Source organism: Solanum tuberosum, unplaced genomic scaffold (assembly GCF_000226075.1).
Source record: "Solanum tuberosum cultivar DM 1-3 516 R44 unplaced genomic scaffold, SolTub_3.0 scf00184, whole genome shotgun sequence".
NCBI classification, from domain to species: Eukaryota; Viridiplantae; Streptophyta; class Magnoliopsida; order Solanales; family Solanaceae; genus Solanum; species Solanum tuberosum.
In genome coordinates, this window is record NW_006239109.1 from 529,828 (window position 1) to 557,582 (window position 27,755).

The 27,755-nt window shown below is 36.3% G+C and overlaps 5 protein-coding genes and 1 pseudogene across 6 annotated transcripts; 4 read left to right on the forward strand and 2 right to left on the reverse strand.

Moving 5' to 3' along the window:
• Positions 1–1,868: 1,868 nt before the first annotated feature.
• LOC102597979 (thioredoxin-like 4, chloroplastic) lies at positions 1,869–4,524 on the reverse strand. 2 transcript variants are annotated; one of them, XM_006354824.2, is made up of 4 exons: positions 4,416–4,524; positions 2,710–3,327; positions 2,358–2,411; positions 1,869–2,236 (listed from the first exon to the last, which is right to left on the reverse strand). In XM_006354824.2, the coding sequence occupies exons 2-4, from the start codon at positions 3,178–3,180 to the stop codon at positions 2,114–2,116; spliced, it is 648 nt and encodes a 215-aa protein (XP_006354886.1). In that variant the 5' UTR covers positions 3,181–3,327; positions 4,416–4,524; the 3' UTR covers positions 1,869–2,113. The 2 variants fall into 2 exon arrangements, with proteins under 2 accessions (XP_006354886.1, XP_006354885.1); XM_006354823.2 differs by having other exon boundaries at positions 2,710–3,330.
• A 1,298-nt stretch (positions 4,525–5,822) lies between these two features.
• On the forward strand, positions 5,823–7,163 carry LOC102598533 (non-specific lipid-transfer protein-like 1). The gene is made up of 4 exons (XM_006354825.2): positions 5,823–6,191; positions 6,285–6,345; positions 6,522–6,624; positions 6,878–7,163. Exons 1-4 carry the CDS (start codon positions 6,060–6,062, stop codon positions 6,957–6,959), a joined length of 378 nt encoding a protein of 125 aa, XP_006354887.1. The 5' UTR covers positions 5,823–6,059; the 3' UTR covers positions 6,960–7,163.
• A 105-nt stretch (positions 7,164–7,268) lies between these two features.
• Positions 7,269–11,086, forward strand: LOC102598863 (alpha-amylase). The gene is made up of 4 exons (XM_006354826.2): positions 7,269–8,802; positions 8,930–9,062; positions 9,338–10,143; positions 10,689–11,086. The coding sequence occupies exons 1-4, from the start codon at positions 8,725–8,727 to the stop codon at positions 10,941–10,943; spliced, it is 1,272 nt and encodes a 423-aa protein (XP_006354888.1). The 5' UTR covers positions 7,269–8,724; the 3' UTR covers positions 10,944–11,086.
• Positions 11,087–11,811: 725 nt separating this feature from the next.
• LOC102593044 (alpha-amylase-like) lies at positions 11,812–13,269 on the forward strand (annotated as a pseudogene).
• A 2,889-nt stretch (positions 13,270–16,158) lies between these two features.
• LOC102599186 (protein CYPRO4) lies at positions 16,159–19,653 on the forward strand. The gene is made up of 2 exons (XM_006354827.2): positions 16,159–17,960; positions 19,056–19,653. Exons 1-2 carry the CDS (start codon positions 16,317–16,319, stop codon positions 19,344–19,346), a joined length of 1,935 nt encoding a protein of 644 aa, XP_006354889.1. The 5' UTR covers positions 16,159–16,316; the 3' UTR covers positions 19,347–19,653.
• Positions 19,654–19,926: 273 nt separating this feature from the next.
• LOC102599514 (protein WEAK CHLOROPLAST MOVEMENT UNDER BLUE LIGHT 1-like) lies at positions 19,927–26,904 on the reverse strand. Its single transcript, XM_006354828.2, has 3 exons — positions 26,808–26,904; positions 22,670–23,749; positions 19,927–22,207 (listed from the first exon to the last, which is right to left on the reverse strand). Exons 2-3 carry the CDS (start codon positions 23,711–23,713, stop codon positions 20,339–20,341), a joined length of 2,913 nt encoding a protein of 970 aa, XP_006354890.1. The 5' UTR covers positions 23,714–23,749; positions 26,808–26,904; the 3' UTR covers positions 19,927–20,338.
• Positions 26,905–27,755: the final 851 nt, after the last annotated feature.

Sequence of the window (27,755 nt, forward strand, 5' to 3'; positions counted from 1 at the left end):
ACTTGTGTTTGTGGCTTTTGAAGAATTTTACCCTTCTGGTTCACTGCATGTACTCTTTTCTATATATGGAGTCGTCTTTATTAAGGAGTGTTTTTTTTTTAATGAGAATTTCTTGATTCAATTTCGAATTAAGTTGAACTCCAATATAAATATTGGATATCAAATGAGACCAAAAAATAGAGAGAGGAGATAATGCTCTTGAATGAGAGTTCCTACATAGGAAACATTTAACAAAATCATGACTCATCAATCAAGATATCTATTGTTTATTGTTCTTCTCAAAATATAGACTGAATTTTAACTGAGGAAGATGGGGTAAAGAACTAATAATAAAGGGAGATATGAGATAGGCCTCAATTACTTTGGTTTTTCTTTCTTGTTTGGTCTATTTTAAAAAGATTGATACATTTCTATGTTTAGAAAGCTAATTTCTACATGATCATTTTACCGTTTCTTACATGTTCTTATAGAAAATGACATAACTTGTAATAAGAAAATGGACTTTGCATCTAAGTCAACTCTAAAAGTTAGCCTATAAAATGTTAGATTGCTCAAAAATCATATAAAGTGATTAATGAACGTAACTCATCACTCACCAACCTGGTAACTCAACACCCTTCCTCTTGGACACGTCCATGAGTATGAGTTGAACTGTGGAGTGTGAACAATATAATATAAGGATCGAATATCGAGTAAATTGCGACTTGGGATGGACTTAACTCTGATACCATGAAAAGAAAATGGACGTTGAACCTAACTCACCCCAAAAGCTAGCTCATCAGATGGGAGTTGCCCAAAACTATAAAAAAGACCAAAGAACCCATCACTTACAGATGTGGGAACTAAACAACTTTTGGTAGGTCTAGATGAAAAGAAAAACCAGGTAAATTGGTGTTTCATGCATATTTAGATTGTGTCAACCCCGCGTTCGATCAAACACTATCAAATAATGAGATGGAACAACAACATACCCAGTGAAATCCCACAAGTGGGTCTGGGGAGGGTAAAGTGTATGCAGTATCCATACCTCGTAGAGGTAGAGAACTTTTCCCGAAAAGAACAGTAGGATGGAAGAGATGGCATCTTAGCTAGAACTTAACAATGCATTTCATTTTAGGGGGCAAAATGACAGAAATACATATCAAGATCCAAGCCATGATCTATTTACAACATGAGGTTAGAGCTGCAGCCAATATCTAAAGAAGAGCACAGGCACTTGCCTTGAATACATTAGGATCCCACCTTTAGTGACTCACATGAACTACTTTGATTAGGTCTAGCTTTTATGCAACATATAACATGTAAATTTGCAGTTCTCACCTCTCAAAATTCCCCACTTAATGAAAATATAAGAGATAAATCATGGTAAAAACTCGAATTCGAGGTTCTATAAAGAAGTTTTCATCCAATGCTTTTCAGGAGCTGCTTGAATTCATTTTGCTAATCATTCTACATTTTCCTACAGTTCACTACTCCAGAATTTTGGCCATTTTAACTGTGGGAGAAGGATTGGCTCTGACCTCTAAGGCAGTGGCGGAGGCAGAAATTCTATCAAGGGGGTTCAAATAAAAAAAATGTTGTTGCCTGGAATCGAACCTGTGACCCAAAGCTCACATAGGCGAAATCTTGAACCCCATAAACCATTGAGCTACTCCTTTGACATATGCTCAAGGGGTTCAATTTTAAATATATATACGTATACAAAAAAATTGATCTTATATATATAGTGTAATTTTTTTTCCGAGGGGGGTCGGATGACCCCCCTGGACACACTCTACATCCGCCACTGCTCTAAGGATGTGCTCGGAGTCCTAGGAACCCGAAAACTTTGATTTCTCATAAGGTGCGAGAGTCCTAAAAGCAACATCTGCCGATGACAACATAGTCCAACTAGGTATACTGCTATGAAGCACAGGAGTGGCATTCGATACAAAAAGGACTATCCATGTACAAGAGTATCCAGTATAGATGCTTATTTAAGTAGAACAACAAGTAGAAAGATATTATAATACAGATGTGGTAACGAAGAAATTGTTTCAATGTGTGCTGAGCACCAAGAATGATTATACAGAAGCACTAACATTATGTAGAAGCAAGTGCAAACCAGACCAATTCAAGCATCCACGGAAGCTGGAGCCGAGTATTTAAGAATAGCTGCAAGTATCCTTTCTTTGTCTCTGGTGGGAAAAGCTTCCAATAACACTCCATTTTTATAAAAGTGAAAAAGAGGTACTGTCTGCATAAAGTCAATCAAATTTGAGATAAGCAATTTTTTGTAGCCTAAGCAATTCGAGACGTAAAAGTTCTAGCTGCATTGAAGTCTTCTAAATTGATTTTAAGCCATTAAAATGTTTCACCTTGATTCGCAGTCGTTCAGCAACCTCAGATTGTTCATCATACTCATCGATCACCTGGAGAGACGGGAATGATTATTCACACTATCTTTCATTCCATTGTAGGAAAAAAGTGAAAGGGAAATGCATTTGCTACTAACAAGTCTAGACTAATACAGAAATGCTCCATGCTTCGACCAAAAAATGCAATGAATAGGTTAATATCAGTTTAAATGCATCCAAAACCTTCAAGGAGAAATGTAGATAACCATTTGTTTGCCAAACATCCTCGTGGTGTTTGATATTTACGTGGAAGAGATGAAGTGAAGGGATCGAGGCTTTTCCTTTTTAATGTTAAGTCTAATGTAGTACTTACATTGTGTTTTAAGAAGATAACTGGTGATTGTTCATCACCAGCTCCCCTGCATAATTTTTGAAACCCCTGCTCTATGTACTTGCAGCTGCCACAGGCGGTGCGAAAGAAGTCTACCACAACCAAAGAACCAGCCTTTTTCGCTTTTTCCAATATTATGGAGAATTCCTCGTCAGTCTTAAATTCTCTTACACATTCAACAGGACATAACTCGTCCTCTTCGTCAAGTAGTTCATCAATGTTGTCATGAACCGTGCTATGAATTTCTGAGCATTGACGCACTAGACTTTGAAGTGTGACATTTGGATCTGCATGTCTAAGTTTTGAACAAAGTCTTGTCTTTGGATGATATGATTCACTGCTTCTTCTACAGGAAAATGAGTGAAGATATGTATGGGCTGATCCACCATCTAGTAGATTTATGCTTCGGAAACTCAAGTTACACTGCCAATCAAGAATGCTTAGTCTTTGCATGAGTCTGTATTAAGAACTATATTTCCTCCAGATGGAAAGCTCTTAGAGATTTTCGACAAGCAAAAGCTAACATCCACACATAATAACGCGACAATTCCTTGTGGTTTTTCAGATCAAATTCTCATTTATGAGATTACACTGTAGAGTCTGCTGAAATCAGAAGGCAAACTTTCAGGAATCGAAACGGAAAAAGAAATTTTGTTGTTTACAATAAAGAGGCTACTTTATAAATTTGTAAACTAGGAAGGACAAAAACAGATAAAAGAAAAAAGATCAGCCTGATTCTCACTCACTGATTAAAACAAACAAACAATCAAGCAGAAGCATGTTTGTGAGGTCAAGAAGAAACCATCTTGCTACATCTACAACTACAAAACTAGAGAACACAAACACGTAATTGTATCCATTTCAGCATGATCCTGCACTTCAACAGAAATAAAATACGCTCTACAAGTCTCTTTACATGCAGATTGAATATATGCCACATTAGGAAACGAAGAGTTAAAAATTCTTGCTCCAACCAAAAGTGGAGTCTATAACAAACTATGAGCTTTGAAGGATTCAGTATGCTATAATGGTTCTAAGTCTAGCTATATCTTTCTTCGTCTCTTCACCTTGGTTATACCTGCTAAGGCCTCATTTGTTTTCACTAAGATTAAGATATCTGAATCTGAATGTACATTTGAATGATTAAAATTTTGTATGTAGATCTTACCACTGAATGATTAACATTGTTTGTTTTTAAACATCTGGATATAATCTACCCCATTTGAGAACCCTTAATGAGATACTCCCTCCAGGCTCCGTCCAATTCAAGTGTTTTACTTTCCTATTTGGTCTGTGCCGAAAAGAGTCCCTTTTCGTATAATTAGTAAGTGTTTCAATTCCAACATTGTTCGCCACAAGTTTAAGAGTACAAGATTTAAAGAACTATACACACTTTTAATTTAATAGCACAAGATTCAAATATCTCCCTTAATTTCTTAATTCTGTGCTCAGTCAAACTAAAACACTTTCTTACAGAAGCCGTATAAGTCTTCAACCAATAAGATAAATCACCCACAAAGAAAGAATTACTAGAACAAAAGCTAAATGAGATCAACAAAAATCAAGAAAAGGTAACAGGTTTAAATTGGTAAACTGAAAAAACAGAGCAAAATTTTGAATCAATAAGAGGAAGAAACAAAAGGCATATGATCAAATAGAGTAATTTTTAGAAGGGATCTGTAAATTACCAGTTAGCAGCAATGGCGCGACTCTGCAACGCAGCAATAAAGAAGCAATTTTTATTTGGATGAGAAAAAGGACACGTTTGGCTACTATCAGTTTATCCACTTCACATTTTGGGCCCTTTACAGGTTTTAAACCAATCAATTTGCTGATTTTTTATTTTCCACCCGTCAAATGCTGAGAAAATTGCATTATCCATTTATAGCAGATACAAAATTGAAATTTAATAAATTCAAATTTTAAGGGATCATTTAGTAGGATGTATTAGAAAAAAACAATGTATCAAGAAATGACACATTGAATGTGAATACAACAAGGGAAAATTACGTAAACACACTACTAGTTTAATAACAAGACAAATGACTAGTTTTAATCATCAACATAATTGTTTGTTTTTAAGATTGTAATGAACTAAGCGTGACAAATGCAATACGCCTTTAGAGGGTGATAAATTATGGGATAAACTTACCGCATCACTATGATATGAATGATGAGATAAATAATCCAAGAAATCACCTAATACCTCCAATCAAACTCTCAGAATTATTTTACCTTATATCTTAGCAATTTCTTCCCTATTCATCACCCCAAGTTCATTGAACTAAGTTTTGGATTTAGCCCATGAACCTAGCTAGTAGGTATATGGATCTGAGTAAAGCCCAAAGTATCAACATAATGGGCCTCATAACAAAGCCCATTCAATCTAGTACATTGACAATTGGCAGCAAATGAGAAGCTTCTATTTTGTTTAGTTTCCTCGCATGAGTTAAGCCACTGACCAACTATTTGTTGGCTTCCCTTCTTTCTTTTTCCTTATTACGATTTGTGGGTTTGCTTTTTCCGTCTCAAAATAAGTCTTCATTTCACTTCACGGAAAAACAATAAATATCAAGTACTTATAATTTATCAAAATCTTCTTATTTATTAAATACTCTTTCTAATTCCTATTAAGTAAATTATTGGATTTTGACACAAAAATTATAAGCTATTTTCACTATTATTTTTTTTGATTATTTTCAAATTATTCAACTAGAAAATGTAAAATAGTTAATAGTTTCATAATTCTGTTAATATGAACTAGAGGGAGTATCTTTTGATAATTGAACACTAAGTTTATCATTATACCCTTATTTAGTGTTCTCTTGAAGTCAAGTTTTCAATAAATGAACATAAATTAATTTATTTTGATTAATTAAATTGATTAATGAACATGAATTAATCCTTTAGTTTTCTTAAGTTGTTAAATTTATACTTTCAAGACTAATAACTCTCTAAGTAAAATATGAAGAATAATGTTATTTATACAATGATTTTGTGACAAGTATTAAGAAATGAATATTTATTTTTTTTTAAGTAAGAACGATATATAAATAAAAATGAAAGATGATATATTAAGAAATAACTAATCTTCTACGTTGAATTGCGTGTCCATCTCTCATCACCTACTTATCTTACTTGCAGTTATTACTCGTCTTCTTCGTTGGTAACCAAAACTGCAAAAAAAAAATTAATCTTTCTTCCACCAAATTCCAAATTTCCATCTCCCATTAATACTCTACTGCTACTCTATATATATAGTTCATAGGAATTACTCTTTCTCTACCTCATAATTCTCTATTCCTCTTTTACTTTTCGCATCAAAATCAGCCATGGCGGAAACTTCTACTCAGCTCAAATCAGATGCTATATTCGATCAATTGAAACTTCATCTTTCTACTGATGCTGGCAAGGAACTCATTAAGAAAATTGGTCTCGTTTACCAAATCAACATCGCACCTAAGGTTTAATTTTCCCCTAATTTTTATATTCATGTATATATGTATTTTTTTTTCTGTATTAATTTGATTTTTTTAATATATTTTTTTGATCGGCAGAAAATTGGATTCAATGAGAAGGTGTATGTTGTTGATCTGAAAAAAGGAGAAACAAAGGAAGGTTAGGCTGTTTTTCAATTTTTTGACTTTTTTAAAAATCATTATTGGAATAATATAGCAACATATGTAGAGAATTTATGTTAAAAGGATCCAGATTTATCAGTTTCTAGGTCGGGTTTCCAAATGAAGATTTTGGATCTGAATTGAATTTGGGTATTTTGTTATTTGGGAATTTAGGGCCATATGAAGGTGGGAAGCCTGATGCAACTTTTTCATTTACTGATGGTGATTTTGTGAAGATTGCCTCTGGGAAAATGAACCCTCAAATTGCTTTTATGAGGTACTATTATTGTTTTATTCTATGTTGCTCGGACTCTTCAAAAATGCCCTAGGTGCAAGCCGGATCCTCGAAAAGTAGTAGAGTAGTATATTTTTGGAGGATCTGACACAAGTGTGGCCACATTTTTGCTGAGTTTGAGCAACATAAGTTCTCTTTGCCTTTTTCAATTGTTGGGATTCTTTGTACTTTTTGCCACACTAAAAGTTTCGAGCTTTTTTGGTAATATGTTATTTTCGATTGGATCTTGATGCAGGGGTGCAATGAAGATTAAGGGCAGCATAAGTGCAGCTCAGAAATTCACACCTGATATCTTCCCTAAGCCCTCAAAGATGTGAACAAATCTGCTAAAATGTCAGTAGAAGGACTGTTCTTTTAGGTTTTCTTCTCTCGAGTCACGAAATCAGATAATACGATAAGAAATTATGGAGGATTTATAATGTATCTGTCTGTTCTTAGGTATAATTATGTGTTCCTTTATGATGTAGTAATGGAATTCTGGGCTTATATTAAAGGAACTGAATATAAATGTTCGCATTTTACTGTGGCAGACTTGCAGTTAGAGCCTTATAATTATGTCTTATCAATTTATAATGAGATCATATTACAGATGATGAAAGATGACATTGCATTAGTTATTCTGTATTATACAAGTCTTGTAACTGCTGCTTGTGACTGTAAGATAAAGTGATTCATCCTTCTGTGGCTTTAGCGGAGATCTGATTATATTAGCATCGTCTTGTCTAAACTGTCCTTGATAGTTGGCTAATACTACTACTGGTATTAGATGTAGTCATTCAGAACTCCTTTGGAAGTGCTAATGAAATGCTGCTCATTTGCAATGGTGAAGTAACCGAATGCTAGTAAAACATATTAGCTGGTTGAATGTTAGATGATTGTTCAACGTTATGTCTCACAGAAACCTAATCGTGGATTGACATTTTAGTTGATCCGAAATATCCTTCTTTTAAATGGCAAAGCTTGTTACAGATTTGAAATTTATGTATATATCTATAGCATTAGAAATTATAATAGTTGTTAGCTTCACTTGGCTTACTGTTGTGCTCAAAGCAACTTCATCATACAGTATGGTTTTTATATGCTCTTCTATTGTCACCGAGCCTTATGATTATGTCTACGAGCTTATAATATTACTGATGGTGATTCAGTATTGTGATTATGTCCTTCATTTATTATTCTGTTTCATACAAGTCGTGTAATTTGCTGTTTGTGACTGTACAATAAACTGATTCAACCTTCTGCGGTGATAGTTAAAGTTCAAGTAAATTAGCTTTATTTATCATAGTAGCATTTGATTATTGATGCTCTGTAGCTAATGATAAGCCATTGAAGGGAAGCAGAAATGGTAAAACTTTCTAAAATGAATCTACGAATGGATGATAAAGTTAATGAATATTGTTGATACTTCTGCAATCAGATTATGAGTTACTGAGTCTACTGTTTTTTAAGCCTGTTTCAGATGATCGATCATCAACAACAACATATTCAGTGTAGTAGACATGATCGATCACTTTCTAATTTTCGATTATGCACCCTCTTTTCTCCAATTTGGTCGTCTTCTTTTTTTCATGATGTCACTGAATTATTCTCTGGTCGTCCCCACCATTCAGGAAGTCACTTCGAGCATAATGTGAAAACATCCACATTTTTCAAATCCAGCAGAATTTTCATCAAACTGGGTTCAACATTTACTACATGTATACACTCTGAAGTCTGAATCCACTAATTCTAGATGGTGCATCTGTGCCCCCACACTTGTGAAAGCTTATTCTCAATTTTTTATTTTCCACAACTTGAATTCAGACCACACAACTCCCGTGTCTTGTACGGTCAGCATCTGAGTGGAGAACTCAATTAAGTGACTTTAACGTCGAGTTCTATAGTAAACAACCCCTATATCTTTTTTCAAGCATGTTAAAATTGCGAACACACTGAAATTTCCAGGTCGTTAATCTTGTACCCAGTGTGTGTACTTTTCAAAAAAAAGTCAGTTTTTTAGTCTCTAAAACACATTTAAATAGAGTTTATTTGCCCATCTTTTGTTCCTCATACTAGACTTGGAGTCAACACAACACAACAACAATGAATTCCATTTTTCCTCTTTGTTTAATTCTCTCTTTATTTCTTCCTATGTTTGCTTCTTCGACGGTGTTGTTTCAGGTATCCATCCTCAAGAACCTTAATTTCTTCAAACTTTTCCCATGTATATGTATCTTTATGTACTGGGTCAAGTATATCAAAAAAAAAATGTAGTAGTTTTTTTATAATTTTTGAATTCATTTGTTAGGGGTTCAATTGGGAATCGAGTAATAAGCAAGGTGGATGGTACAACTCTCTCATCAACTTAGTTCCAGACTTGGCTAAAGCTGGAGTTACTCATGTTTGGTTACCACCGTCATCTCACTCTGTTGCTCCTCAAGGTAATTTTCGGTGTGATTGTGACCTAGTGATCAATGAAGTCAAAATAACCATGGAAGATTAGGGTCTAAATTTCAATGAAAATATAATACATGCAACCCGCTCAAACCTCGGTGAGACTGTGGCTGATAAAATTAGCCCTGAAAATATGATTTGTCCAACCCTTTCAAGTTTAGACAAGTTAATGACCAACTTATTTATTAGTTCAATCCATAAAATTTGATGTAGTAGTTACAAAATGGAATTGCTTGAAGGCTTATGCCATCTTTTATGCCAGGTTATATGCCAGGAAGGTTGTATGACTTAGATGCTTCCAAGTTTGGGAATCAGCAACAACTGAAAACTCTTATTAAGGCTTTACATGACCACGGGATCAAATCGGTTGCTGATATAGTGATAAATCATAGAACTGCTGATAACAAAGATAGCAGGGGAATATACAGCATCTTTGAAGGAGGAACGTCTGATGACCGGCTTGATTGGGGTCCATCTTTCATTTGCAAGAACGACACACAATATTCTGATGGCACGGGGAATCCAGACACAGGTTTGGACTTTGAACCTGCCCCTGATATCGATCATCTTAATACCAGAGTGCAGAAAGAGTTATCAGACTGGATGAATTGGCTGAAATCTGAAATTGGATTTGATGGTTGGCGTTTCGATTTTGTTAGGGGATATGCACCTTGCATTACCAAGATTTATATGAGAAACACATCCCCGGATTTTGCAGTTGGTGAATTTTGGAACTCTCTTGCTTATGGCCAGGATGGGAAACCGGAATATAACCAGGACAATCATAGGAATGAGCTAGTTGATTGGGTTAAAAATGCAGGGTGGGCTGTAACAGCCTTTGATTTTACAACAAAGGGAATTCTTCAAGCTGCAGTTCAAGGAGAGTTATGGAGATTGAAGGATCCCAATGGAAAACCTCCTGGGATGATAGGTGTTTTGCCTCGAAAAGCTGTGACTTTTATCGATAATCATGATACTGGATCGACACAAAATATGTGGCCTTTCCCTTCAGACAAAGTTATGCAAGGATATGCATACATTCTAACTCATCCAGGAATCCCATCAGTGGTAAAAAAAGAAATCCTTTCTCTCTAAATTCTTACTATGCATTTCTCATTGTGTCTATTTTACAAGAAATTCATATTCTTTTTCAGGGAATTTGAGAAACTCTGCCTGTGTGAGTTTGCTCACATTGCCGGTCTCAGTAGTAGGCTAACTAAAACATAAAACTAGTTAACTAATGATCGATTCTCATAATACAGAATAGGCATAATACATAAACAAACACTCCAACTTTGAGTATGCACTTCTAGACACCTCAACTCATCTACACCCTATCAATTGGACACTCCAACTTACAAATGATCATCTAGACACCTCCAAAATTTATGTGTCACATTAGCAACATGTGTCCACGAAGAGACAGCGGGGATGAGTTGGAGTAGTTAGTTTCTAGATAAAACCAAGTTGAGGTGTCTAGATGTGCACTCTCAAAGTTGGAGTGTTTACTTGCCAGTTGAGGCCATGTTTGAGTGTATGTATTATGTTTACAGAATATGACTCGTTTGTTTTCAAGTAGCTGAGGAGTTCTAAATTCTTGTTTTTGGTTGCAGTTTTATGACCATTTCTTTGATTGGGGATTCAAGGATGGAATTTCAGCACTAATCTCTATTAGGAAAAGGAATAGGATTTGTGCAACAAGCAATGTGCAAATAATGGCTTCTGATTCTGATCTTTATATAGCAATGATTCATCACAAAATTATTGTCAAGATTGGGCCAAAACTTGATCTTGGAAATCTTATTCCACCTAATTATGAGGTGGCAACTTCTGGACAAGACTATGCTGTATGGGAGCAAAAGGCATAATCATATTGTAGTACCATTTATTTACCACACTAAAAGTGACCATGGACAAAATGGTTCTTAGTGTTAATGTTATATGATTGAAAATGTAATTTATATCGGCATAATGAAGGCCGAAAATTCAATAAATTATATTCAATTCAATAGACCTTGCTCAATTCGCAATAACATTATGACTTCTCTATTGCAAACTAAATCTAATACCTAGTTTTGGTCCACATTATTGTCTTCTAAAATTTTACAATATTTCTTGAAAAAGACTTGTAAGCTTAATTAGTTACAGTGAACATTTGTTGAAATTTGATAGTTGGTTAGAGTTATTAGTAATGCAAAGATTAGTTATGAGGGAATCTATGTATTATTTTATGCAGATATCAGTTATATCGATTTTAGCTATTTATGTATTGGTTATTTCACCTTCTATAATGCATAAAATAATACATAGATTTATAACTTATACATGTACTCGCTATACTGATTTCTAAATAGCAAATGGGACACCATATTCATTTTATATATGTATAGCTAACCTCCTATGATATTACTTATGCAGAAACCTCCAAGTCTTATAGGCTCAACATATGAGCCAAAAAAAAAAGACTGAAACTTGTCAACTTTTCTTCTTTGGATACTGTAGACAAGAACTTTAATGCATAAGTTGATTGGAAGAAAACAACTTTAAAAAGCATCTTTGAATTGGATTTTGTTATTACTCATAATCCAAAAGACTCTTAATTGAAGCCAAAAACATTATAATGCATAGTTGACTGGATTTGGTTAATCATAATTGAAGGCAAAAAATTTTTTAACATTTTTGTGCTTCTTGCCATTCTTATCTCATCATCCTAGAATTCACAAAACACAACACAAGTAACAATGAATTTCCTTCTTCCTCTTTGTTTAGTTCTCTCTCTTTTTCCGCTATTTGCAGCTCCAACGCTGTTGTTTCAGGTGCCCCTTGTTCCTCAATGTATCGATTTGTATATCGTCTTAGTTTTTCACATCGATATAACTTACTTCTTCTTGTTTAACGATTCGTAAGGGGTTCAATTGGGAATCGAGTAATAAGCAAGGTGGATGGTACAACTCTCTCATCAACTTAGTTCCAGACTTGGCTACTGCTGGAATTACTCATGTTTGGTTACCTCCACCATCTAATTCTGTTTCGCCTCAAGGTAACATTCCAGAGCATTTTGGCTTTAGGTCACCCATTCTATTTCATGTATATGTTATAACAGACAATTATTTCGTGGCAGGAGAGATTGTATGAGTTGGATTCGTCCAAGTTTGGGAACGGACAACAACTGAAAGATCTTATAAAGGCGTTAAATGGGCAGGGGATCAAAGCTGTAGCTGATATAGCAATAAACCACAGATGTGCTGATAAAAAAGATAGCAGGGGAATATACTGCATTTTTGAAGGCGGATGATCGTCTTGATTGGGGCCCGAATATGATTTGCAAAGGTGACACACAATATTCTGATGGCACTGGAAATGATGATACTGGTGAGGACTTTAGAGCTGCCCCTGATATCGATCATCTTAACGAAAGAGTTATCAGATTGGATGAATTGGCTTAAATCTGATATTGGATTTGAAGGTTGGAGATTCGATTTTGTTAAAGGATATGCCCCTAGTATCACCAAGATATATATGGGAAACACGTCCCTGGATTTTGCAGTTGGTGAATTTTGGGATACTAATAGGGATGCTATAGCTAATTGGGTTCAAAAGCTTTTGATTTCCCAACTAAAGGGATTTTACAAGATGCAGTACAAGGCAATTTAGGCAAGTTGAATTCAGATGGAAAACCCCCTGGTTTGATTGGTATTATACCTCAAAACGCTGTGACATTTATCGATAATCATGATACTGGTTCAACACAATATATGTGGCCATTCCCATCAGACAAAGTTATGCAAGGATACGCGTATATCCTTACTCATCCTGGTGTTCTGTTCCCTCAGTGGTAATATTTGTGTCTCATCAAAGTGTTACTATGTATTTTTAACTAAGTCCAACACATTTGATGTACTTTTTGGTTGCAGTTTTATGATCATTTCTTTGATTGGGGATTGAAAGATGGAATTACGACGTTGGCTTCTATTAGGAAGAGGAATGGGATATCTGAAACAAGTAATTTGCAGATTCTGATCTTTATGTAGCTATGATTGATGAGAAGATTATTGTTAAGATTGGGCCAAAAACTGATCTTGGAAGTCTTATTCCACCAAATTAGCTTCTGGACAAGACTATGCTGTATGGGAGAAAAAGGCATAAAAAAAGCCTTTTGCATTTGATCTTATAAGAAATTTTTACTATAATGTGCAATTGAATTGAGCTAATGTATTTATACATTTCAATATATGGCACAAAAAATTTCCTTTTGACTTTTGGTGATGATTGCTTATGTGTGTCTTCCCAATTCTTCTTCTTAGTTCCTTCTTAAAATTCTATGTTGCTTGAATTCGTCAAAAATATCTATCATGTTAGATACTTCAAAAATAGTATGCAATACGGTGCGACAACATTTTGGGAGGGGAAGTATTACACTAACATAAACTTCAATATCTATTTCAACATAAATGACAAATAATTTGACAAAATTACGATAGATAATGAAAATAAAATAGTCAAAATACCTTCTTCGTCCACTTTTACTTATTCACGGTATAAAAGTAAATGTCTTTTTATTTGTCCAACTACAAAATCAAGAGATAATTTACAATTCATTTCTCAGCATATATTAATTAGGAATGATATAGTAAAATTGTTATTTTATGTATTATTTCATAAGGTGTTATTGATACTGTAATTCAATTTTCAGTGATTTATGTTCATCCTTCGTATCGTCAAATGGAAACTTAAAAGTTTTTTCATATATATATTCAAATTAATCTTCAAATTTAATACAAAAATTTTGAGGCAACATCTATAGCCAAACGGCTCCAAAGTTGTACTATGTAGCCAATTTTTTTTAAAATAAAGGGAGAAGGGACGAATTTACCCCCGAACTTTAATAAATGGTACGTCTATGCCCTCCGTTATACTTTCCGTCCATATAAGCCCCTGCCGTCCAATTATAGGTACACACATACCCCTCTCACTAACGGCCCCTCATTTTTACACGTGTCTTAAATCTAATCAACTACCCGTTTGACCTTTCTTTTAACCCATAAACCAACTACCCGCCCATAAACCCAATACCCACCCAATTTCCTCTAAGATATATCCTATTATTTAGTTCCTTTTTCAATTTTCCCTAAACTTCAACTTTAAAAAATCCCCTAAATTCTCGTTCTAGGCGAAAAAAATTCTCTTTGGGTCTGAATCTTCTCTCTTCCAGTGACTTTATTGCACTTTGCTCTCTCGATTTCTCCACAATTTTGGTTGATTGAATTCTGTGTGCATGCAAAGTTTTGATCTTTGTGTGGTGGAGTATTTTCAACATCGTGATCGGTGGAGGGGTGGTATAGAGCTCTATGAATTTGGAAGGATTAGGGTTTGGATGTGATCTGTTGTTGTTTATGGGTTTGTGGAAATGCTCGTGGGAGGGGATCTAGGGTTTCTCTCGAGCTTGGTGGTGGCGGCGTTCATGGCGGTTTTTGGACTGGTGTCAGGTTTTATGGTTAGACGGAAATGGAGGTGTTCGGTGGCAAGGAGGGATGAGATCAAGAGGTTGTTGGTTTTGGCTTCGGAGGAGGCAGCCAGGGTTGAGCTACAAGCCGCTGAGGAATATGGGTATGATTATGGGTATAGGTGTGAGTCGCTGAAGGAGGAGGATGAGGTGTTTGTTGAAACACCGGCATCATCAGCACCACCACCAACAATTTCAACATCATATTCTGGGTCTTTTAATTACGATTCCTTTTAGAGGAAATTGGGTTCCTGTTTTTCCAAATTGAGTTGTTGAGATGACTGGATTGAAATTTTGTTTGATATAATATGTTAAACATATTGCATGATCATCAATTCCAACCTTATAAATTTTGCCTAATTCTACTGTTTTGTATGTAGAGGGAGGAGTGTTAATAAGAGGCTTATTGGTGCAAGTTTTGTTGTGTCGAAGATGGGTGGAATAGAAGGTACAACTGCAATGTCAGATGCGAGAATGGGGAACATGATTTTCGAATCTATTTTGGAGGAAGGAGTCTTTCGTTTTGATTGCTCTGCAGATGATAGAAATGCAGCATTTCCGAGTATTTCCTTTGTTGATCCAAAAGTTAGGGAGACACCGTTAATGTCTATACATAAAGGTATTGGGTTATGGGGCGGATAGTTGGGTTATGGGTTAAAAAAAAGGGTCAAACGGGTAGTTCAATAGGATTAAGACACGTGTAAGAAATTAGGGGTCCGTTAGTGAGAGGGGTATATGTGTACCTATAATTGGACGGCAGGGGCTTATGTGGACGGAAAGTATAACGGAGGGCATAGACGTACCATTTATTAAAGTTCGGGGGTAAAGCTGTACCTTCTCCCTAAATATAATGAATGATGATAAAGTAACTATGTCTTTCTAAGTTGAATCATGTTCCCTATTCACAACTTTCAAAAATCTGAAATAGAAAAAATAATGAGTAAATAGTTACCATGAATTCCAATGATGATAGTTTTAAATTGCTTCAAGTGAATGATGGTGATACGAAGATACCACGATGAATCAAGAACGGTGAAAAAGAACGACAATGGAATATCGTCCGTAGGTTAAAGAAAAAAGAATCCTAAACTAATTTGGTAAAATAAATTTAGAATCCTAGTTTCCTTATAAAACTATATTTAATACTAGTAAACTGAAACGCGCTTCGCGCGGTATATTAGTATTTCAAAAATTAAATTGAAACAAATAATATTTTACTTAGACCCGCAACTTTTTCTTTTATATATCAACAAATGATACCAAAAAATAAAATAAATCATCAAAATAAGGTGAAGCACCATAAAATAATCAGAAGAAAAGATAATTATTTTTTTGAATTGGATTTGCCTCGTCAAAAAAAAAATAGGGTTAAGACACGTGTAAGAAATTAGGGGTCCGTTAGTGAGAGGGGTATATGTGTACCTATAATTGGACGGCAGGGGTTTATGTGGACGGAAAGTATAATGGAGGGCATAGACGTACCATTTATTAAAGTTCGGGGGTAAATCCGTCCCTTCTCCCTAAAATAAATTAATTTCATTTATTTATTGTAGTATTCTATTTAAAATGGAATCTTCCTCATTTCACTTGTACCAGTTGAAACCCTAATAAGCCAATCCAACCGTCAAAATTCAAATTTTGAAAATTGCGCTCCTCACATTTCTCCCTTTTCACTAAGGTTCTCTTCATTTTTTGCTTTCACATTTTCCTCTGAATCAACAAAATTCCCTTTGTTCAAATGGGTGCTAATCACAGTCGTGAAGATCTGGAGCTTTCCGACTCCGAGTCTGAATCCGAATACGGATCGGAATCTCGAACCAGGGAGGAAGAGGAAGACGAAGATAACTACTCAGATGCTAAAACGACGCCGTCTTCCATTGACCGGAAACAGAGCAAAACCCCATCTTCTTTGGATGATGTTGAAGCTAAGCTGAAAGCTTTAAAGCTTAAGTATGGTACTCCTCATGCTAAAACCCCCACAGCGAAAAACGCTGTTAAACTTTACCTTCATGTTGGTGGGAACACTGCGAATTCCAAATGGGTCGTTTCTGATAAGGTGACGGCTTATTCGTTTGTTAAATTGGGTAGTGGGGATGGATCGGATGATGATGAAAATGAAGAAACTGAGGAAAATGCTTGGTGGGTTTTGAAAATTGGGTCGAAGGTTCGGGTTAAGATTGATGAGAATTTGCAGCTGAAGGCGTTTAAGGAGCAGAAACGGGTGGATTTTGTGGCGAATGGGGTTTGGGCTGTGAGATTCTTTGGGGAGGAAGAGTATAAGGCGTTCATTGACTTATATCAGAGCTGTTTGTTTGAGAATACTTATGGGTTTGAGGCAAATGATGAGAATAGAGTTAAGGTGTATGGTAAGGACTTTATGGGGTGGGCGAATCCAGAAGCTGCGGATGATTCGATGTGGGAGGATGCTGGGGATAGCTTTGCGAAGAGCCCTGCGTCTGAGAAGAAGACACCTTTGAGGGTTAACCATGATTTGAGGGAGGAGTTTGAGGAGGCAGCTAAAGGAGGAGCTATTCAGAGCTTGGCATTAGGTGCATTGGATAATAGTTTTCTTATAAGTGATTCTGGAATTCAGGTTGTGAGGAACTATACTCATGGAATAAGTGGAAAAGGTGTTTGTGTCAATTTTGATAAGGAAAGGTCTGCTGTTCCTAATTCCACTCCAAGGAAAGCTCTACTTCTAAGAGCTGAGACTAATATGCTTCTCATGAGTCCAGTGACTGATAGGAAGCCTCACTCTCGGGGATTACATCAGTTTGATATCGAGACTGGGAAGGTTGTTAGTGAGTGGAAGTTTGAGAAAGATGGAACTGATATAACGATGAGGGATATCACTAATGATAGCAAAGGAGCTCAAATGGATCCCTCGGGGTCTACTTTCTTAGGGCTAGATGATAACAGATTATGTAGGTGGGATATGCGTGATCGGCATGGGATGGTTCAGAATCTAGTCGATGAAAGTACTCCTGTGCTGAATTGGACTCAAGGACATCAATTTTCGAGGGGAACTAACTTTCAGTGTTTTGCTACTGCTGGTGATGGATCAATTGTTGTTGGTTCACTTGATGGCAAGATTAGATTGTACTCAAGCAGTTCCATGAGACAGGCTAAAACAGCTTTTCCAGGCCTTGGTTCTCCTATCACTCATGTGGATGTTACCTATGATGGGAAGTGGATATTGGGGACAACTGATAGTTACTTGATATTGATATGCACCTTGTTTATCGACAAGAATGGAACTACTAAGACTGGTTTTTCTGGTCGCATGGGGAATAAGATTTCCGCTCCAAGATTGTTAAAGCTAAACCCTCTCGATTCACATATGGCTGGAGCTAACAAGTTCCGCAGTGCTCAATTTTCATGGGTATGAGTCCTCTCCTCTTCTACCCTTACTTTTAGCTTGTAGCTGTTGTATATGTAGCATACACTTTGACTAGCATGCCTACTTTTCTTCCTTCATGCAAACATAATAGTTTTCGCTTAGTTAATTCCTTATGGTGTGTGTTAAAAGCAAAGGAAACGACATTGATGTGTTTCTGAAATCTATATCTATATTGTCTATGTCTTTGTATATACTCCGATATCATATGTGATGGATTGTATATTCAGTCATAAATTCTAGGAGGTTTGAGAATGTTTCTAGCTCTCTAGAGTCGGGACTTCTTTGATTATTTGCATCTTTCGCACTAATATAAGTTGTAATTTGAGATCCACTATTTGACCTGGTATGACTTTCTTTACCTTTCTAATTGAAGAGGAAATTTATACTTTTGTGCACCGTATCACTACGAAGTATGCTCTTTTGCAATGCATGCTGTGAGATGGACTGGCTTTTGGAATTCCTATTAAATAATTTAGAGAGTTTTGTTGTAATGAGATTTCGCACTGATCGTTCTTTATTCAGGACAACTATTCTTGATGATCTTTAGGTGATAATTTTTGTTTAAGCATTGAGTCTTAGTGTCTTACTTATATGGTTCATAAGTCATGCTGGACTGGATTTAAATAATTTGTATTTTAGACTATGAAGTTCTTCCCTAACTAATTCATGTATACTGATGTTAAAAACTTGAAATATGGAGAAGAAAAAGGGATAAATCAAAACTACTTCATCCTACTAGGAGTCATGCTCTTACATCTCATTCTAGCATCCCTTGGTTGGGGAGAGGTATCATACTCGATTTACCATCTTAGATCCATATACTAAATTTAAAGGAGTAAGCCTAAACTGCAGCTTGAAATAAGGTATATATGTATTATCATCGAGAAGCTTAAATGCACTATGGATGAAGATTTTATTAGCTTGTATATATAGCTTCTTTTATCTTACCCTAGTATACTCCTTTCCAAGTAAATCCTGCAAATTTGAACTGCTAGTATTTGTTGATATAAATTGCAGATTCTATTGTTAATTCTGTAGCCCACTGATACTCACTTTCTTACTGTGAACTTTTCTTAGGTCACCGAGAACGGGAAGCAGGAGCGCCACCTTGTTGCTACTGTTGGGAAGTTTAGTGTGATATGGAATTTTCAACAGGTGAAGGATGGTTCTCATGAGTGTTACCAGAATCAGGTGGGGTTGAAGAGCTGCTATTGTTACAAGATAGTTCTAAGAGACGACTCTATTGTAGAAAGTCGTTTCATGCATGACAAGTATGCTGTTTCTGACTCACCTGAAGCACCACTGGTGGTAGCAACCCCCATGAAAGTCAGCTCATTCAGCATCTCTAGCAGGCGCTTACAAATTTGAACAATCATTCTGTTCATATATGCAACTTATTAGGTTTATCTGTAGCAGAATTAGTGTCTCTCACACTAAGTAGTTTGAAAAACTGCACATCTGCGAACCATTTCTAGTTCAATGTATTACTACTTTAGTTTAAAGACCTCAAAGGCAGTCTTCCAAATTCTAGGTATCCTCACCTGACATTATTATTGTTGTAATAACTAATTACTGCTTGCTTTTGATAACCGTTCAATGATTCCAAGTGATATGCATTTTCCAATATTTCTGTTTTTCTTGGACACATCCCTATTGATATGAAGTTGTTGACCTATTTTCAGTAGTCTCGCTTCACCATTTTACTAATTATTTCTTCGGGATGTGTTACGTCAAGCATGGACAAGTAAAATGGACGGAGGAAGCAGCATCTGGATATCATTTGCATTAAGAACCTTGCTTATTGCCTCATGACCAGTTGGTCTCACTTTACAGGATGTATTCATTTTCATAACCTCTTAGGACGATGAAAGAAAGTATAACACATCCAAGACTAGATGGCATAAACTAGGGAGAATGGATACAAGCAGGCAATACTATGCTGATTGAATTAATGAAAAAACTTCTAATGATGGTATATTATATATTGAATGCCTACCAAATAATGAAGCACTCACCCAGTCTCATTATTCTTTACAAAACCAGGCAAAAATGAAATAGGAGACCAGAAATGACGATTAAGCCGAACTTATCAACTCCTGTTGGCAAAACTAGAAGGAATGGGCATTTGAAGCACCAGAAATGACATTTGAAACTAGCAGCCAAACCTACAGCAAGCTTATACCCCGCCTATAATGCTATCTATGAGTGACTGAGAATTAATTTAATATTGTACATGTAAAAGAATGCTCTGTATGTACACATCGGGAAAGATTACCCTTCTGCTTTAACAACCGAGACAAACAGCCAAAAATTTGGAGAAACAATTGTTTAACAATGACAAGATGTTGTGAATGCAGCAATCATTGAGCAGACTTGGCCTGTGCTGCTTTCCTTCTGCCTAGAAACATGAAGATCCTTGGGAAGAAGGACCTTTTCTTTTTCCTTGGAACCTTCACATCTGGGGATGAATCAGCTTCAGTGCTGCTTGCTTGCAGTTGGGCTTTCGGACTTGTGCTGTCATAAGATGCAGTAGCCTCCGGTGCACTTTCAGAGGTCTTTGACTCATTGTTCTCCTCATCGCTCTTTCGAGGACTCCCTGCTGTAGGTGGAATGGATACACCAGCTTTCCGTCTCTGCTCCTGCTCCTCTCTCCATTTCCTCAGCTCTTGCTCTACAGACAACTTCCCTTCCTTGGCTTTCTCAGCCTTTTGCAATGCAACTCCTAGAGCTTCCTTTCTTTCAGTTATCTCACGATTAACCTCGTCCAGCCTGTTTAGGCTTCTCAGCTCTGACTCCTTGGCTACATCTATTTGGGTATGAGCATCAGCCACCTTCTTGTTAGCTTGCTCCTCTGCCTCATGCGCCTGCTTGCTGAGCTCATAATACTCCTCCAAAGATAGAGTTACTCCAGGTGGGGTTTCCTCATCTTTGGTTTTTTGAGTTGATTCACTCTCCTCAAGAGCAGCTATAGCTGCTAGCGCCAACTTCTCCGCAGCTTTCGCAGCCTCTATCTCCTTCTTAACTGCAAGTAGTCTACTTTCCACAGTACTTGCTCCAGCCTTTGCTTCCTCAGCTTCTTCCTTCGCCTTATTCAGATCATCCCTCGCCATTTGAGCAAGTGAATTTGCACGATCAGCCTCTTGGGATGCCTCATGGAGTTGCTTGGGAAGCTCTACCATCTTCTCCCTTGCTTCTTTTTCCTTCTTCTGTGCAAGAACAATCTCTGACTGCGTCCTGCTCAACTCAGCTTCAAGAGATGCAGCAGCAACCGATGCCATTCCTTCTCTCTGTTGGATCGCAGCTAGTTCTGACTTTTCTTTTTCCAATTCTGCTTTCAATGAAGTTGCTGCCACCTTCAAGAAATTTACTTCAGTTGTAGCCTTCTCGATGTTGAGTTTCACTTCTTCTAGTTCCCTCTTAGCTGTGGTCACTACTGATTGTATCTCATCGTGAGTTCTTTTCTCTGGCTCTGACTGTTCGCCATTGAGGTTTCCTTCATCAGTTTCCTGCTTCAACTTTGATTCCATATAAGCAGCCAACTCAGTTTTGAGATCCAGCAGCAAGACTGAAGCGGTATCTAGTTTTCCTCTCAGATCCTTGGCAGACAGAATTTGCTGGTTTAGTCTGACAAGCTCCTCTTCTGCTTGCTTCAGTTCTTTCTCCCAGTTTAAAGCATCTTGCTCTCCTGCCATAGCTGCTCCAATTCTGTGTTCCTCAGCCTCCAAATGTGCAGCATGAGCAACCTCCAAAGATTCCTTTGCAGTGATTAGCTCTATAGTTAAAGTCTCCAACGTCTTCTCAACTTCTTTTGATGCAGAGACTGCTTCCTCTGCTCTTTTCACCGCACCATCTTTATCAGACACCAATAAAGCATAATCTTTTCGAAGATCTTCTAACTCAGATTTTACAGTTTTTAGCTCAGAAACTGCAGCTGCATGCCTGGCCCTAGCAACTTCAAGCTGTGCTTTCGCTGCAATACTAAGATCATTGCCAATCCCCTGCTCCATCTCCTCCACCCGGAGCTTGGCAAGTTCTGAATCCTGTTTTGCTTGTTGCTCTTCTTTTTGTGCTCTCTCCAGGTTCAGCTTCAATTCTTCTATAAGTCTCTTAGTGCCATCTAATTCCTTCAAGACCAACACTTTTGCATCTTCAGCAGCCTGAGACTGTTTTTTATAAAATGGTATCTCCTCCTGCACTTTTGATAGTTCTTGTTCAACAAGTTGCCGCCTCTGCATTAGCCAGGAGAAAGTGATTTTTAATAGTCAGGGTCTAGAACATTAAATTGTGGGATTAATGTGGGATTTAGACCCACTCAAACACCTAAAAGAAACAGTGTACATGTCCATAAGATTTTTTTCCTTTTCATTTTGATAAGGTGAACAACACCCCCAAACTCCCCTACCCAGGACAATAGAGCCTATTGGCTATTACCACCTTTGGTCTCTTGGAAAAGGTGACTTGAACCCACAACTTCATTGTTGGAGGTAGAGGATCCTTTACACTAGGCTATCCTTAAGTAGAATCATAGATGCACGTGCACACTTTAAAATTGAAACAGCTACTGGTTATTCAACTGAACTAATTTTCTTTGCAGATATAACTAATAAAATGATTAGATTAATGAAGTGGTATCAAATCTCTGACAGGAAATTGGCTATCAGAAAAACAAAAGATCAAAAAGTGTATATTACCTCCACAGTCTGTACACGATGAGCCTTCCAGTCAACTATCCCTCCAAACTTGGAAACTGCCTGCTTCACAGATTCAATTGGCGCTGCTGTATCGATATGGCCTTTATTTATGTCAGATTTTTCAGGATGCTTCGGGCTAGCAGTGCGTATTGAGGCCCTTGCTGAGAATGTGGAAGACTTAGCAAGCGGGCGAACAATGTTATCTGGTGTAGGTAAATGATGGTTATTTTCTGGTTTCCTCATCACTTGAGTGGATAAAGGAGAAGAGTCATCCGCATCGATATGGGTACTACTACTAGAATTATCTGGCTGATGAAACAGTGAGGCATTATTTGGTTCTACCTCTGAATGATTAGATTGAACATGTTCAGAAGATTCCTTTGCTACTTCTGAATGGTTAGATTGAACATGCTCAGAAGATGCCTTTGCTACTTCTGAATGATTAGATTGAACATATTCAGAAGATTCCTTTCTATTTTCCTCTTTTAGAGTCGATCCGGTTAATGCTGATGAAGCATCTTTCTCGGCTGTTGGTCCTTCAGAGGAATCATTTGGCTGGTTCTGAACCTTAACATTAGCACCCATGTCCAATGCTGGCTCCAAGATTTCACTTGGCTTTGCATCCAATGTGGAAGATGAATTGGATTCTGAGAGAGCTGTTGCAATACTATGTGCAGAAGGGTCTGTTTTCAGATCATGTGCTAATTGAGGTGAGGCTTCCGGCTCAACCATAGGTGTACCAGAAACCATTTGAGAAATTCCTGTTTCAGAAATGGTACTCATTCCATCAGATTTAATGGGAGCGGCCGAAATTAAATTTCCTCCTGCAGGAGTCTGACTTTCCTGCAGTAAACTATGAGAAGCCTCTTTTAAATGTTCTGAAGCATCTACAGCTGTCTCCTGAATTTTGGAGATCTCTATTTCACTGGTATGTTGGCTGGTTTGAGCTGCACTATGTGATTGATCGTCATTTGGAGAGGAAACCTTAGGTTCATGGGACGGTTCTGGAGGAGCATTTTCCTTCATATCTTTAGCATCTCCCATTTCTTAATTAAGAACTAAATTGAACAAAGTCGGGTCCTAGAAATCAAACAATCACAGAATAAGTTAGGAGATGTAGACCTGCCATAATTTAACAGACAAGAGGAATATATACACAAGAGGTGAATGTAGTTGAGAAAATGTCAAATGGTTTATTTAGGACCAACTATAGGAATGTAAACTGAAGACTTGAAACCACTTCATGGACAATACTAGATCACCCCTGTTCTATAACATCCGCCGTAAATGTGACTTTTCTCAATAGAATACAGTAAAAAGAAAAGGCTTTTGAAAAGATTTATGGCAATATGCCTCACCAAAAGATTAAGATCTACTCCACCTTCGCAGATTGGATGACAAAGAATAACTCTAACCCGCATGTGGACACCTTTTAGATAGTGAATACAACAGTTCTAACTCAATAAGAAATTATAAGTCAAATATTCTTATACGGAAGTGTGTCAAGTCAAAGGACATATTCACTTTTAAGCAGAGGGATTATTATGGACTGACAATTGGATTGTAGGCGTAAGGTCTCACTAGCAAGTGCATTCTTTACCTAAGCTAAAATCACATGAAACTTGGCGGCCAGCACATGCTTGCTCATGCAAGTTTATAAACTACAAAGTTTCTTTGTCCGCTTTTTTTCCTTTCAGAGGGTGGGGGTAGGGTGGCGGATTTGGTTTGACTTCAATTATAATTTATTGAAGATCTAACATTTTCTATAATTAACTGCATGTGCAAGCATTTAAAAGAAATCTCAACCCTACTATTACCTCCAGTTCCACTCCCCAATCAGACTCCCAACCAAAATAAACAAACAAATAAATAAGGCCCTATTATTATTATTATTACTTTGAGAAGGTAAGAACTAGTATGGACCTATTATTTTCCTCCTGTTTTTCATTTCATATTTAAAGTATTGACACTTCTTGTTCGATCATTTCGCATCTAATAGTCTAAAGCGCATCACTTCACCCATGATACAAGAATCGTTCTATTCACATAGCTTTGTTGCTTTAAGCGACAAAGCAATCACAATTTAATGACACTGATAGCAAGAAGACGAGTCTAACTAATAAAAAATATGAAAGCAGCTTGAACATTTCCATCTCTATGTGAAGAAATCCTAAGAAAGCTTTATCCTCCAACTAAGAGTTTAGAAAATGCATGAAATTGTGTCACGTTTGAAATTGAAACAAAGATGTACTGCAGCCAACAGATGACTAATCATTAAAATAAAAGAAGCTATTGGCTAATCAAAATGCACTTATAATGCGTATTAATGTGTCTATCAATCTTGGAACAAAAGCTAGTCTCTGGATAACATCTTAACTCTACAAACAATGCAGAACAACAACAAGAAGAAACCCAGTGTAATCCCATGAGTGGGTCTGGAGAGGGTGAGATGTACAAAGAGCTTACCCCTACCTTTCTGGAGTAGAGAGATTGTTCTCGACAGACCCTCAGATCAAAAGAGATGTTTTTCAAAGTAGGGTTGCAAGGAAATATGGAAACAAAAAGCAACATATCCAGCAAATGGAGTAACAAAAGCAACACACATCGAAGAATCAGAAACTACGCAACAATAAAATAAAACAACAACAATGCAGAATTTAGCAATTTTTGTTAGTGAAACTGACATCAATTTGGCACATGGATCCAGAAGTGGCAAAATAGGCATTGAGAAGGAAACAAGTTGAACAATTTGGATGTAGAAATGATATCGAACTATATAAGAATGGACATTCCAACGAGTGATAGTTGAACCCTGAACCAAAATCTTATTGATCCCATCTGTAGATTCTACGACATGTTATCAGTTGGTAGTCAGATAACTTCTTTTTTGACAAAATTTGATAGTTAGATATCAGGTTCATGAAAACAATTGTTTATAACATATGTGTTGTGTTAGGATAAGAACTATGCTATAAGATTCAGACTTGTCAATTAATCATAGAATCTGTAATATCTTCGATTATACCATCGGGTTGGGCCATGATTGACCAAGATAAATAAACTTCCATCGTCAAAACAATAGTATGGGCGGAACTAGACATTTCACCTGAAGCTTAAATTCCGCAGACATCAATCAATAAATGAAATAACAATAAATAACCAAAAAATAAAACACAAATTCATGTTTGGGTATAACCGAACTGATCAAGCAGCCTATTGACATGTTGCTATATGACAGACTCAACCAATGCCCGCCAAATACGCCAAAACCAGCAAACCCTTGAAATTAAATCGATCGATCAAATCAATCAGCTATTCCTCAACCTCAACTAGTTAGAGTCAGCTATATGACCCTCGCGTGTCTAGGTGGGCATATCCTTCTGCCACTGAACTATGTCTTGTGCTATGTTGCTCGGACTCTCCAAAATTATTTCCACACCCGTGTCAAATTCTTTAAAACGCACCACTTTTGGAGTATCCTACACGCACCCTTAGTGCGTGATCCAGATTTAGTTGGAGCTCCAAGGTGGACAGCGGACACCGGGTGAGAAACCAGAAAAAAAAGAAAAGAGAAATCACTAAAAAGAGATTATTCTATTAACTATCTCAGCCTTGCTCCAAAACCCAAACTTCCAACCAGCTATATTTTCAAATTAAATCCATCAATGCTTAAACTAAAAAAATTACCCAACCTCAATATAGCTTCAAATTCAATTAACCTTTATAGGAAAATCCAACTTTTATTTGGACAAAATGACAACTTGCAAGCTTCATACCTTCAAAAAGCAAAAATAAAGAATCCCCAAACAGAAGCTGTCAATACATCAATATATGCCCGTGAACATAAATCTCCCAAATCCATTAAACCAAACAAAAAAAAAACACTCAAATTTAGAACTAACCAAAATTCTTGATTAAAAACCAAACTAGAGAATCTCAAATTAGGCTTCATTTACATCTAATCCTTTCTGGGGTATCCAAAGATTGCTCTTTTATCCCAAATAACAAATACCCATGATTAAATACCAAACATAAACATATCTTAATGACAAATTAAAAGATTAAACTCATGAAAATTAGCAAATTAAACACCATTTCATAACAAGAAAAAAAAAGAGGAGAAGGAGAGGAACATTACCAAATATCACCAGAATTAATGATAATAAAAAGATTTTCTCTTTTCTTGAATGTATCTTCCTGTGGGTATTCTCTCCAAAAAAAAAGAGAAATAAACAAAAAGATACACAAAAAATATAGGGTCACAAAATTCACTGAAAAACAAAAAGGAAAAAAGAAAAGAACTGTTCCTTATAAAAGGAAAAAGAAAAAAATAGAAAAAATGAGAAGAGGAGGGTACTGTAACACGTGGGTGGAGCCAATCCCTCTTGTTTTTTTTTTCTCCTAAAAGGGAAATAAAATATTTTCTCTAAAATTAGAATTTTGAGAATTTCCCCCCTCAAAATTCTTTCATCTAGTTTTGGTATTTTCACCATTTTAAGTAATAAGATAAAAAAAAAAAAAACTTGTTTGAATGGTTGTTATCCGTTCTATTAAATTGTATTGTTAGTTTAAATATAATGGTAGTATACATTTATTTTGATTTCGGGATGACCTAATAAATGATACTAATGAACTTTACAAGATTATGTCATTTTTTCTCGAGTTAAAGAGTTGAGAAATAAGAATTCAGGATTTTCTTTAAAAAAAAATTGTGTATTAATTCATATTTTTTTATTATGATTGACCGACTTTGTTTAACCCTAAATTATGTGGGTTCATCTATGACGATCTAGTTAACGACACTAATAGCCTCTAATCTCTATAAGATTGGCGCCACTTGTTTAAACTCATCGTTAGGTATTAACGAGAAGTTTCATTTTATATAACGATTGATTTGGTGTGATAGCGTCATTATCTTAATTTTTTTTTATATATTTTCTATTTGCTTATTATTTAATAAATTGTATTTTATTATTTACTCTACCTTTTTATAGCAATTCTTTCTCATACATTATTTTCTTGTAGGTTTATCATTCAAAACGACGAGTGATATTATGTAACGATAAAGAATACTACTATCTATTTA

Bases quoted from the DNA above. Each gene is read 5' to 3' on its own strand.
- LOC102599186 (XM_006354827.2), top strand. From the start codon at position 16,317: ATGGGTGCTAATCACAGTCGTGAAGATCTGGAGCTTTCCGACTCCGAG. The intron at 17,961-19,055 runs GTATGAGTCCTC...AACTTTTCTTAG, and splicing joins GCAGTGCTCAATTTTCATGG to GTCACCGAGAACGGGAAGCA.
- LOC102598863 (XM_006354826.2), top strand. From the start codon at position 8,725: ATGAATTCCATTTTTCCTCTTTGTTTAATTCTCTCTTTATTTCTTCCT. The intron at 8,803-8,929 runs GTATCCATCCTC...TTCATTTGTTAG, and splicing joins CTTCGACGGTGTTGTTTCAG to GGGTTCAATTGGGAATCGAG. The intron at 10,144-10,688 runs GTAAAAAAAGAA...TTTTGGTTGCAG, and splicing joins ATCCAGGAATCCCATCAGTG to TTTTATGACCATTTCTTTGA.
- LOC102598533 (XM_006354825.2), top strand. From the start codon at position 6,060: ATGGCGGAAACTTCTACTCAGCTCAAATCAGATGCTATATTCGATCAA. The intron at 6,346-6,521 runs GTTAGGCTGTTT...TTGGGAATTTAG, and splicing joins AAAAGGAGAAACAAAGGAAG to GGCCATATGAAGGTGGGAAG. The intron at 6,625-6,877 runs GTACTATTATTG...ATCTTGATGCAG, and splicing joins CCTCAAATTGCTTTTATGAG to GGGTGCAATGAAGATTAAGG.
- LOC102597979 (XM_006354824.2), bottom strand. From the start codon at position 3,180: ATGCAAAGACTAAGCATTCTTGATTGGCAGTGTAACTTGAGTTTCCGA. The intron at 2,412-2,709 runs GTAAGTACTACA...CCGTCTCTCCAG, and splicing joins TTATCTTCTTAAAACACAAT to GTGATCGATGAGTATGATGA. The intron at 2,237-2,357 runs GTGAAACATTTT...GACTTTATGCAG, and splicing joins CTGAACGACTGCGAATCAAG to ACAGTACCTCTTTTTCACTT.
- LOC102599514 (XM_006354828.2), bottom strand. From the start codon at position 23,713: ATGGGAGATGCTAAAGATATGAAGGAAAATGCTCCTCCAGAACCGTCC. The intron at 22,208-22,669 runs GTAATATACACT...TGGCTAATGCAG, and splicing joins ATCGTGTACAGACTGTGGAG to AGGCGGCAACTTGTTGAACA.